The sequence below is a fragment of the Sus scrofa genome, chromosome 4 (genome assembly GCF_000003025.6).
Source record: "Sus scrofa isolate TJ Tabasco breed Duroc chromosome 4, Sscrofa11.1, whole genome shotgun sequence".
NCBI classification, from domain to species: domain Eukaryota; kingdom Metazoa; phylum Chordata; class Mammalia; order Artiodactyla; family Suidae; genus Sus; species Sus scrofa.
The window spans coordinates 1,754,800-1,766,921 of NC_010446.5; the positions used below are offsets into that span (position 1 = coordinate 1,754,800).

The following is a 12,122-nucleotide window of genomic DNA, read 5'->3' on the forward strand; positions in this document are numbered from 1 at the left end:
GGAAGCCTCGGTGGGCTTATTTGTAAAGTGGGCACCACGATACCAGCGTTACCTGGAATGTGACAGGCGTTTGTTGGCCAAAAGGTGGAAGTGCAGGTGAGGAGTTTAACTGCCAGGCGGGACTCCGACCTGAAGTGCCAGACTGAGGGAGGGGTGGGGCTGTGCTGGGTCCCCCCCCCCCCCGGACCCGCTGGACGGGTGCTGCCGAGGCTGGGCTGGGAGCCCAGATGTTGATGTGACTGGATCACTAAGCCAAGGATGTTTAGTGATCCAGCCCCAGAAGCCATGCAGCTTTTCCTCTGTCACAGTGTTGGGTCAGGCCGTGAGGAAGGCCTGTCCAGGCCCCGGGGAGTGCCACGGTCCCCCCCCTCTAGGTGGAGGAGTCACCTTGCAGGAAGAGCATGTGGGATGGGGTACTTGGGTGGCCGTCTCAGGGAGGTGCCGCTGCCACGCTCCCGGGCCGTTTCCTGGCCCCTGGCCTCCCCAGCCCTTCCCCCCAGCCGCCTGGCCTCCTCGCCTGCCAGGACGTCCGGCTCCCCTGCGCTGGTCCTGATCCTGAAAGCTCGTTCTTCAGACACCCCGGCAGCTCAGGTCCTTCTATCCTCAGGTTTTGACCCCGAGGCTCCCTATCTGCACTGTCAGTTGCCCTCTGCACTGGCTGACGTGCGGTTTAGTTAACTGTCTTGCCGTGGCTCTTCCTCCAGGAGAGCGTAAGCCCCACGGAGACAGTGACGTCTGTTTCGTCACTGCTGTGTTCCTGGCGTCCCAGAGGGCGAGGGACACTCTGGGGACTCGGTGACTGTCTCTAGAGCAGATGGATGGGTGGGGGATGGATGGGTGGTGAGGATGGTAGGTGGGGGACGGGGGAGGGGTGGACGGGGATGGGGGCGAGTGAATGGATGAGAAGCTGTCCGCGTTGGGACGCCACCAAGATGCAGGTGTAAGAAAAGCGCTCTGTGTCTTTATTTATGTGCATCTTCTCATCAGCCCACACGAAAGCCCTGTGAGAGTGAGCTCCCCATGTTCCAGTTTTACCAGAGATGGAGTGGGGGCTGGGAGGAGTCCTGTCACTTGGCCGGGCCACGCAGCTTGCGTGTGGCGGAGCTGGGACGGGGTCCCAGGCCGTGCTGACGGCGACATTCAGACGCCTGTTCGCCAGATGAGGAGGAGGCGGCAGGTCACACCCTCGGGGCAGCGGCGGAGTCCAGGAGCCCAGCTCTGCCCGCCCACGGCCGGTCACTGGTCACTCAGCTCTGGTTGAGGTGGCTCTTCCTGCCTGCAGGGCAGGGTGGTACCCGGTCTCCCCAGGGGGTAGGGGGTAGGTCGAATGAGATGGCACATGCCCCCAGCCATTGCCTGCACGTCGTGGGCTTGCCAGGCACCTGCTGGGCTGACTGGGCTGGCCCAGAGTCACCTGTCGGCTCCCGGCCAGACCTGCCCTGGCCGTGGGCTGCGTGTCTGCCAAGCCCGTCTCACCTGATCTCACCTGCGAGCCGTGCTCCGTGCTCCCCTCCTGAGCTGTTAGATCACCTGACCCAGGTGTGGAGTCACCAGCTGCTCGGTTGCCATGGCTACCTGGCAGGCTGGGGAGGGAGGAAGCTGGGGTGAGGAGGGGCCCAGGAGGGGCCTCCAGGCCTAGCAGAGCCCGGGGGGCCCAGCCGCCCTCCCTGTAGCTGGCATCGTGTAGCCGTGACGCAGGGCGGTGGTAGGTCTGGCCAATATCTAGCTATAAATCCGTGAATACGTCAATAAGTAAAGTTGGCTATTCCGTTAACGGGAACAGTCGTCTCTGTAGGTGGATGGTTGCCAAGATCCTAATTATGAGACGAGGTTTCATGATAGAGAAAAATGCAGCGGAATTTTCCTGCTTTTCGTTCTTAAAAGTGGAGGGAACACACACACAACACACACACACACGCAACACAACGCATGACACGCCGGGGTTTTGTCATGTCCTGTGCAGGATTGTGGTTCCATGGCACCAGTAAGACAAGAGAGAAGGATCTGTGAGGGCTTTTAATGAGCTCTAGTTTTAGAAGCAGTCAGGAAAATAATTGCATGATTTAAACATTTACTGAGTTAAGGTGTTTTTAGCGTCTCTCCCGCTCTCTGGTGCCCACGCCTGGGCACACAGCTCCAGTGCCAGCCGCCCTCATGCACCGCAGCTGGGGCTCCCTCCTACAGCAGTTCTGGGGGCTCCTGGGCTCCTGGCCCCTCGTGACCAGCCCAGCCTTGACCCTGTACCCCAGGACCAAGGCCCCAGCTCCTGGGGGGATCTCTGGTGCGTCCCCCCCGAACCTGTCTGGGGGCTGAGTCCCTTCTGCCCTTGGCTCTGTTGGGAGCTAAGGCCGGTCCAGGACCCTCGGTCATGCCAGTCGCCTGCATCTGCTCTGTGTGCTGCCCCTCCCCCGGCCCCTCCCTCCTGGCCCATCATCAGGCCTCCCTGCGACACCCGCACCCCAGCACCTGCCGTGGTTTTGGAGGGAGGGAGGGCACAAGCCCGGGCAGGGGGCCTGGGGCTGGGGGTGGGACCAGAACCCTGGCATCCAGCCACGTCTGCTCTGCTTCGCAGAGTCTGGTGGGCTCCTGCCCCAGACCGTCTCTGGGGGGCTGGGCGCTGTGAGCCCACAGGCTGATGTGGCCGAGTGCTGGGATCCTGGGGCCCCCATGCCGTGAGCAGCCCTTGGAGCCAGTCGGACCTGTTCTTAGGTCCCCTAGGAGGCTGCCCTCTGCGGACCCAGGAGGACCTGGCCCCGGCTTGCCTGCCACCCTCTCCCTGCAGTCTCGTCTGTGTGGAGGCTGCTCCGGGGACCCCGAGGTTGGCGTGACCTCAGTCAGGGTCAGGCCGCACATGTGCCCATGGGTTGGCCTGGTGCTCGGACAGCGCCCCCTCCTCGTTCCCCTGTGCCCGGCTTAGACTGGCTGGGGCTTAGGGCGCTGCGGCCGCTCTCACCCCTTGTCCCCAGCATGGCTTCCGTGTTTTCTGAGCAGGGCGAGGCCTTACTCACAAGCGTCGTTCTGGGGCTGGGGGCTCTCGAGTGACTGAGCTGTGGGAGCGCCTTGGGGTCGGGGAAGCGGGGTTCTCTTCCGCAGGAAGGGTGAGCGGGGCTGGAAGGGCGCTGGCCGGGGCGTCTGCGGGGGCCCAGGTGGGGGCAGAGGCGCTGAGCTCCAGCTTGGCCACTGCGCCTTTTGTCCCCAGGGGTCGGGGTGTGAGAGGCACAGGGGGGTTAGGGGTCTGGGTCTGGCCTCGTCCTGGGAGAGTGGGCGCTGACTCACGTGGGGCGGGGGTCTCTGCGGAGAGAGGGCAGTTTCTGAACCACAGAGGGTGTGGCCAGGAGCCCAGCCCAGCTTCCCCTCCCGCGGGTGATGCCTACTCGTGGCTGAACAGCCAGAGGGTCGTGGGGTCTGCCGAGGGCGAAGGTGGGGCTGGCCTTGCCCCCGAGGGTCCGCTGGGCCGTCGGCCGAGAGGCGCCCGAGTAGGTCGGAGTCTCAGCGTCCTGAAAGGAGGCCGCTGCCTGTCCGCTGGTCGTAGGCTTCGCGCGGCTGCGTCCGGTCGCTTTCCACCCGCGCTGCTCTTCGTGCGGCTCTGCCGGGGCTTCTCCCACGGCCGCCTGGTCTCCAAGAGCAGCTCCTGGGCTGCGCTGGTCCCAGCCTCAGCCTCGTCCCGGGCACCGGTGCCAGGCGGGGAGGCCGAATGAGAATGAGCCTGCCACTAACAGGCCTTCGCGTACATCTGAGTGCCCTGCGCATGGCCGAGGAGGTCGGACTCAAGGATCGAGCTGTGGGTGGTGGAAGGGAGATGCTGAACCAGAGGAAGGACTCGCTGTTGGAGTCACAGGACAAGGCAGCCAGCGTGAAAGGGCCAGACGCCTTCACGCTCAGACGACGACGCACCTGGTCACGGCCAAGGACCGTTTCCAGCTATTCGAGAAGCTGCAACCGTTTTGCAGTTTTCCAAGTCACAAAGGGACGTCTATCATGAGAGCCCCAACCTGGCATCTCCAGGCAGAAAGTGGAGTGAGCTGTGCCTAAAAGAAAAGACCCCTTGACACCCCCTAGTCACTCACCGCCTCGTCCGAAAGCGGTTATGAAAACTGGGTGTAGAGGCCTCTGAGGCCCCCCGAGCGCCTGGCTGCGGTGCTTTATCCACGGTGTCCGCAGTGCGACAGGGGCCCGCTCCTGCAGCTGCCGCTCGTGCCAGAGACAAGCGGGGCGAGCCAACCTCCCACCCCACAGCCGCTGCCCGGGGGAAGAGCGGCCTGAAGACTTTTAGGAATGGGGACCCGGCGGACCTTACAGTGGGCGAAATTGCGGGCGGGGGAGCAGCCGTTTAACGCTGCTGCTCTAACGGGGCCAGAGCTGCGGACAAGCCCCGCAGAGGTCCGCCTTCTCCGAGCGGTTCTCAGGGCTCAGCGCTCCTGCCAGAGGGTGGTCCTCCTTCTCGGCCCGCCTGGAAGTGGGACAACAGCGCGGGCAGCAGCCCCCGCAGAGGCCAATGCCACCTTCTTTGATGTAAGGGCTGCAGATTGAACTTCAAAATGTGTAGCCTCCCGTCATTGTGACCGACGAAGCTGGTAGCCTTTTGTGTGAGAGACGAGAAGGAGAACGCGATGCTAGTGGACCCTGGAAACTGCGTTTGTAGCGGAACGGGATGGCGAACCGTCTGCTGGAGACGACAGAGTGATGGGTGCCGCTAAGAGGCCACAGGAGCTCCCTGGGCTCTTCTCAGGCTTTCATCCAGCGGGCTTATGTGTCTTTGCCAAATGAAGAGACATGACTTTTTTATTAAAACTCTATTATGGGAGTTCCTGTCGTGGCTCAGTGGAAACGAATCTGACTAGCACCCATGAGGATGCAGGTTCAATCCCTGGCCTTGCTCAGTGGGTTAAGGATCCGGTGTTACCGTGAGCTGTGGTGTAGGTTGCAGCCGCAGCTCGGATCTGGTGTTGCTGTGGCTGGGGTGTAGGCCGGCAGCTGTAGCTCTGATTTGACCCCTAGCCTGGGAGCCTCCATATGCCGCAGGTGCAGCCCTAAAATGACAAAAAAAACCCCACCCAAAGCCACAAAAACTCCTATGATGTAAACAAGGAAGCCCACCGACCCAAAAACAACTAGCCCAACTTGCTGGATTCCTCAGCGGATACTCAGGAAGTAATCTAACAGCTCTGGCAAAAGATGCAGCCCTGGGTTCTACCCGAGAACTGAAACCAGAACAGGAATAACACGCCTGCCAGGGAGATGACCTGCCTTCACTGAGTCCTTGAAGAGAGAAGCGCAGTGTGAGCCCTCACACCTTGGAAGCGTGGAACAAGGACCTTGGCGACGCCACAACGTCGACTTTCCCAAAGAGAGGCCCACCATCTTCAGTGAATACTTGTCAGCTGCAGACACTCAACCTGAGTTTGCAGGACTTTTCAGAGTCTTAAAGTTATTTGTGCACCCCAGAAGATGAACCATAAAATAAATTAAAGTATACAAATTAAAAAAAAAAAAAAAAGAGAGGCGGGACAGGAAGAAGGGGGTCTGTGTCAAAGGTCAGGTCACTTCCAAGAGGCCCCTGAATGGAGGCCCCCAGAGGTGGCCCCAGGGCGAGCTTCGGGAGGCTGGGATGCGAGTCCCCTGGGGGCTCTGTCCTGGGTGGTTCACCTGTGTGAGGCCCCACTTCTGTGCCGCTGTAGTGTCCCTGGTGCTCTGGGACCAGGCCCACGTGGGCACCTGGGTATCTCAGCTCATGCCCTGGGCCTGATGGTTGCCACTCCTGGTCACCTCTCTGCTGGTCCAGCCGGGAGTGGACAGCACCCCGGCAGCGACCCACCTGGCTCCCCACAGACCCATGTGCATCCTGGCAGGTGTTGCAGGTGTGGCGGGAGGGTGGCAGGGCCTGGGTGCACCCTCAGCCTGAGACGGCCAGGCCGGTGACGGCGCTGACTGCATTCTGAGGGCTATTTGCTGCGGGACGTGGTGTGGGGAGGAGCCAGGCTCTGGTGGGGATGGCGGTGTGTCCAGCTGGTCGCAGCAGGTCCCCGTGTTTGCCGCAGCTGGAGAATTGCCTTGGCTGCTGCTGCTCCAGGGGCGCCTCCCAGAAGCCTAGAATGTGAGCTGGACTGGGGACCCCTCTCCATCCCGGCTGTCCTGGGTTTTGGGATTACCGCTGCTCTAGGCAGGAAACGCCCACTCCCATGTCCCCGCCAAGGCCAGGCCGCGGCCGCATTCAGCGGCTCTTGCTTCACCCCGCCTGGCAGGCAGCCGGGGCCCTGGGCCTCCGGGGGCACGGGGCTTGGGGCTCCTGGTTGGCGTCACCCTCCCTGCCCTCCTTTGCCGAGGCTCTGGCCGTGTGCCCCTGGGAAGAGATGCTTGCACATGAGTCTGGAGGCGCCTGCGGCTGTGGCACGTGGCCTCTCTGGAAGGAGCCTGCTGTCCCCAGGCGCTGACCGGGTGTGCTGACCGCAGGGGTCACCACTCCCCATGCTGACCCAGAGAGGTGGGGCCAGGGGGCCGTGAATGCTGAGGCCAGTATTTCCGGGCCTCCTGTCCTGGAGAGGGTCCCTCAGCGCCTGGGGACTGGGTTTCCCCGTCTGCCCGGTCCGTGCAGTGGGGGCACCAGCACACAGCAGGGGGAGGCGGGCTGCCCTGGAAAAGCCTGAGTCCCCGAGGCCAAGTCCACCCAAGGCCAGGCCCAGGGCCTCCAGGCCAGCCTTGTTGGTAGATGCTTCTGTCCATGGCACTCCTGGGCAAGCTCAATGGCTGAGGTCACGGTCAGTGCCCAGTGTCTCATGGGCTTGGGGCAGGAGCCTGCAAGTCTGAGGCAGTGGGCCCGGCGAGCCCGCAGCTCTCATGTGTGACCTTGGTGTCTGGACCTTAGGGCGAAGCCTAAGCTTGGCCTCCCCACCGGAGGCCTCACCCGGGGAAGGCCTTGGGGATGCAGATCCCAGAAACGGGTCCAGGCCCAGGGCTACCCAGCACCCACTTGAGGCCCCACACTCACCAGCACCTTCCCGGCCGTGGGCCCCATTCCCGCAGAGAGCCGCCGGCTCCACCGCGTGTGAGCCAGGAATTGAATTGCATTTGATGGTATATGTCGGTTTAAGGTCATGCTAATTGCCTCATTTCCCAGAACACTCCTAAAAAGGAAATGAATCTCCCTGTAATATCTCGCAGTGGGGTGAAGTGACCGTTGTGAAAATCAGCCTGGAGTCTGGAGGAGCTGCAGGGTGTGGGCTGGGGGGCAGGTGCGCCCCCCACAGGCATGAGGGAGTCTCCCCTCTGGCTTCACCCATGCCCCGGGCACTGAGGGAGGAGGTTCGGACTTGCTCCTTGGTAGGTAAGGGAACCTGGCTCCGAGGTGAACAGCTTTGCCCAGGGTCACCTGGCTGGCAGGTGGAGGAGCCGCTTGCTGCAGGGTGGCAGTCAGGAAGGGAGCGCTTCAGGAGTTGCTGTCTTGGCTCAGCGGAATGAATCTGACGAGCATCCCTGAGGACGCAGGTTTGATCCCTGGCCTTGCTCCGTGGGTTAAGGATCCGGTGTTGCTGTGAGCTGTGGTATAGGTCGCAGATGCGGCTTGGATCCTGCATTGCTGTTGCTATGGCAGTGGCGTAGGCTGGTGGGTACAACTCTGATTTGACCCCTAGCCTGGGAAACTCCATATGCCCCAGGAGCAGCCCTTAAAAAAAGACAAAAAACAAATAAACAAAAAAAGCCAAGAAGAAGGGAGAAGGCCTCAAGTCAGCAGACATTGGTGCCAACCCCAGCCCGCCCCTCTCTGCGAGGTCTCAGGGTCGTGCATCTTCTTGAGCCCCCAAAACCTCCACTGTCAGATGGGTGCTGTGACCTCCCCTCGCTGGTGCTCCCAGGTGTGAAGGTAGCCATGTGTGATGTGCCCCTAGCACAGCCCCAGGCGTCCATCCGTCCATCTCTCCATCTGCCGTCCATCCGCCATCCACCCACCCATCTGTCTGCCATCCCTCCGCCATCCATTACCCATCTACCGTCCATCCATCCATCTGCTCATCCACCCACCCATCCGTCACATCCTCCTACTCATCCTTCCGTCCCTCTGTCCATCCCCTTACTCATCCTTCCATCCTTCCATCCATCCCCCATCCACCGTCCATCCACCGTCCATCCATCTGTCCATCCATCTGTCCATCCATCCATCCATCCATCCACCATCCACCCACCATCCTTCCATCCACCATCCACACGTCCATCCATTTATCCATCCACCACCCACCCAGGTGTGCTGGCCCAGACGAGGTGCCAGGTGTGCAGAGAGGAAGAGGTGGGCTCTTCTGCCAAGGAGGCTCCGGGAGGAAGTGAGGAGTGAGGTGTCTGCAGGCCCACGGCCTGTGGGAAGCGCAGACGGAGCCCCTGCTCTGGACCGCCTCTTCCTCCTCCAGGCAGGCCTGCAGGACGGGGCTGGGGACACAGCCCTGCGCTGCGCCCTTCCGGAAGCTGACCCTGGGCCTCCGTACCCACTGAGGGAGCACAAGGCCCTGGACCACTCGGAGCGGGATTTGGCCTTGGGGCCAGGAGACAGCATAACAGAGCCCAGGCCTGTCTCTGACTTGCGAGGTGACGGTGTGCTTGTTTCTGGCTCTTGGCTCTCCCTTTTCATCCCGATGGCCGTACCTTGACCTCTGCACCTGCAGCTTCCAGAGACCTAATGGCTGCCATCTCGTTTCCACAGAGCGACCTGTTGGACGTGAACCAGATTGTCAAGGACTTGGCCTCCATGGTGTCCGAGCAAGGAGATGTCATTGGTGGGTACCCCCAGCACCCAGCGAGCACCCGCCCCCCCCCCAGGTGTGGGCAGAGGCGAGGCCAGGCCAGTTCTGGAGGGGCTGCCCTCCCTCCCCATCTCCTCAGGGGTCCCGCAGCCCCTCAGGAAGCCCGGGGCATGGGAGGCTCACCCAGGAGGGGGCCTGCCCGTTCCGCCCATTGAAGAGTCCCGGCTTGCAAGCCCCCACCCCCCGGGCCTTCCTCCCCAGCAGGGGCTCCCCAGGATGAGGACAGGTGGTCCTGGGTGGGACGGGGGTCGGACTGCTGCGGGTACCCCTGCCGGGAGCCGCCTCGGGGTGCTGTGCTGAGGGCTCCATGTCAGCCGTTTTCCAGGAGATGTGTGTGGTGGGGACGGGACGGGGCTGCTCAGGAGGAGCCGGTGTCCCTGCTGCGTCCACGTTCCCTCCCTGTGAGGGTCTCCGCCCCACCCGCCCACACCCCACGGCCTCTGGCTCTTCCTGCTGCTTCCCAGGTGCCCGGGTGCCCTGGGATGCAGGGAGGGACTTGCAGCCCTCTTCCTGGGACAGTGAGGCATCTCCTGGTGCCCAGAGCCACGTGGCCACCAGCTCCCAGCAGGATCCTGGGGCTCACCCGCCCACCTACCCTCTCCACCAGGTTCCTCACGGAGCCGTGGCCTCCCCAGGGGCCCCCGGGGGCCGAGAATAAGCCTCCCGCCTCTCAGGCCTGTGTGCTGCGCCTCCATGGAGTCCTCCTCCTGCTGTGGGGGAGGGAGCCCAGAGAGGGGAGACCCCCCCGCCCCCGGGGAAGGGAGCCCAGAGAGGGTCGGGCCGCAGCGCCCGCAGGCTTTGGTCCGTGACTCTAGCCGAGGCCCGTTCCTTACCTGCCTGCCGGCCTGGGCTCCTCGGCCTGGGCCACTCTGAGCTGGGCCGCCCGTGAGGCCCCTCTCGCCGGACCCTCTGTCTCCGTCTCGGGACGTGGTGTACAGAATGCTTTGTGTCATCCAGACGGTCACTCGGACCCAGTGATGGCGTCTCCAGGGTGGAGAGGTGGCCAGGGCTGACCTGCCCTGACTGTGCTCGGGGCCCTGCGGGGGAGGTGGCACCTGGGGACCAGGGCAGCTGGTGCGGCTGTTTCCAGGAGGATGGCTGTGGGGCGGGGTGCTCTGCTCTCCGCCCCCCGGGCCGCCTGCTGCCAGCCGCCCGGCAGCTCGGCCCGCCCCTCAGCCCCCGGTGCCTTTCCAGGGTCCAGCGGCAGCGAGGCCACAGGCCGGCACAGCTCCAGCCCCGAGCCGGCCGTGGCGGCCCTGCTGCCCGGGCCGGGCTGCGTGCCCCTGCGGCCGGGCTCCCACTGCCGCACCAAGACGCGGAAGCCCAACTTCAGCCCCCAGGAGACCGAGGTGCTGGTGCGGAGGGTGACGCGCCACTACCCGCTGCTGTTTGGGGCGCTGCGGGGCCCACCCGCCCGGAAGCACCGCGTGTGGAGCAAGATCCTGCAGGCGGTGAACGCGCTGGGCTACTGCCGCCGAGACCTGGGCGACGTCAAGCACAAGTGGCGGGACCTGCGCGGGGCGGTGCGCAGGAAGCTGGCCGAGCGCCCCCGCGCCCCCGGCCCCGTCCTCACGCCTGTCGAGCGCATGGTGGCCGAGACCTTCACGGCCCTGGGCCCCCCAGGCGAGGGCCGGGCCCCCGAGCCCCTGCCAAGTAAGTGGCCCCCCAGCCCGTGGAGCCGCGACGTGTGACCACTGAGAGCCAGGCCCCCGGGGGCGCCGAGGCCCCTCTGCGTCTAGACGGGGAGCTGAGGCTCCAGACCGGGGTGGGGGCGCCCGAGGGAGCTGCGGCTCAGAGACAGGCCCGCCCTGGCCCCGGCGCGGGGTCCGTCTGGGGGGCCCCACCCGCTGCCTCTGGAGCAGCTGAGGTCCGGCTGAATCCCGGGCGTGGGAGCCAGGCATACTTTCCTCCGCCAGCGCCCAGCTCAGCTCACCCCCAGCCCCCACCATGCCCTGTCTTGGGTGTGGGGGCCCCCTTCTGTCCCCCCAATGTGCCCTCATTGTGGGGGTCCTCCTCCCCGGGCCGCTCAGCCCCCAGACCAGGCCGGGGGTCTTGGCTCTTAGCCTCCCAGCGTGTGCTGAGCCCGGAGCCCCCGGCAGGGCCCACCTTGGCGGGAGGTTCTGTGCCTGGTGAGGAAGCCTTGGGTGCTCGGCTGGGCCGACTCTGCCGCCTCCAGCGCCGCCTCCTGCCCTCTCCTCGTCTGCGTCCTCCTCCTCAAGACGCCGCTGAATGTCCGTCAAGAGCGCCCTCGCCCACTGTCCGTTTGTCACGGCGGCTCCACCTGCTGAAGCGGAGCCCCTGGGCCCTCCTCTGCCTCCTTCCGGGAGCCGCGGGACGGACTTTGGGGATGAAGCCGGAAGCAGGACCAGCCCCCTCCTGAGGGCCACAGATTGGACAGCAGGACTCAGCCTTGTGGGGACAAGCCGGGGCACAGACGTCCCCAGCAGAGGCCCCAGCAGACTTTCTAGTGGGGGGTCTGCACAGAGTGAGCCTGGACCCACCCGGATGCGCAAGGACCCAGGACACAGCCGTGCCCTGGGCGGGACTCGGTCGTGGGCCTGGACCCTGGGCTGGGTCAGGGCCTGCCTGCTAGTCCAGGAGAGGCCGCTTGCTCTCCTTCAGCCGAGCCAGGCCTGAGTCGGGGCTGCTGCAGTGTGGACACGCCGTGAGGGCCGACGGGACCTGGCATGGGTGGCATGGGTGTGGCTCTGTGCTCGGACCCGTCCCACAAGTCCCCAGGCCTGGAGTGAGGCAGGAGCCGGCGGGTCTGCCCTGGTGGGCCCTGTGCGTGGTGCGTGGCTCCGCAGCTTCCCTCCTGAGGCCCAGCCCAGCCCAGACGTACCCACCCACCCTGCGGGGCCAGTGCCCCCTCTCCTGGACCCCACGGCTCCCCTGCTCTCCTCCATCAGGGCGGCCAGCTGACTGTCCCTTGGTGCTGTGAGCTCCTGGGAGGGGCCCAGTGCTGACACAGTGAGGTTTGTTGAACAACTGAGAGAGGGTGGTGCAGGGCCGCCCTGGTGGGGCTGAGACCAGGCGAGGAAGTGGCGGCAGTGCCTTCTTTGGGGGGGTGCTTCTCCCTCCGGGTTGCCCTGGGGCTCGGGCAGGGTCAGGCCGCAGGGCAAGTGCCGCTGCAGGGCTGAGGGCAGCCGGTGGGCAGAGTGCAGGGCCCCGGGGCTGCCTGGGCTGCAGAGCTCGGGCTTCTCCCCACTGCTGGCTGTGCTGTGGGCGCCCCCGTACGGGTCTGAGGGCTTCCTGCGGGTCTGAGGGTGGGTCCCCACGCACGTGGTTGTGGGCCAGCACCCTGCCGGCCCCACACTGCTGCCCTCCCCTGCACAG

At 64.6% G+C, this 12,122-nt stretch overlaps 1 protein-coding gene across 16 annotated transcripts in view; it reads left to right on the forward strand.

The window, feature by feature from the left end:
* TSNARE1 (t-SNARE domain containing 1) overlaps positions 1-12,122 on the forward strand; it is a 127,647-nt gene that overhangs the window by 66,812 nt on the left and 48,713 nt on the right. For 13 of the 16 annotated variants that reach the window (XR_002343045.1, XR_002343044.1, XR_002343046.1 and 10 more), the window contains 2 exons: positions 8,687-8,759; positions 9,981-10,439. Coding sequence is in view for 13 of the 16 variants with exons in the window: in XM_021088806.1 (XP_020944465.1) it covers positions 8,687-8,759; positions 9,981-10,439 (532 nt within the window). In the remaining 3 variants the exon portion in view is untranslated. The remainder of the gene's footprint in view (positions 1-8,686; positions 8,760-9,980; positions 10,440-12,122) is intronic. The other 3 variants (XM_021088802.1, XM_021088800.1, XM_021088807.1) reach the window with 1 other exon arrangement.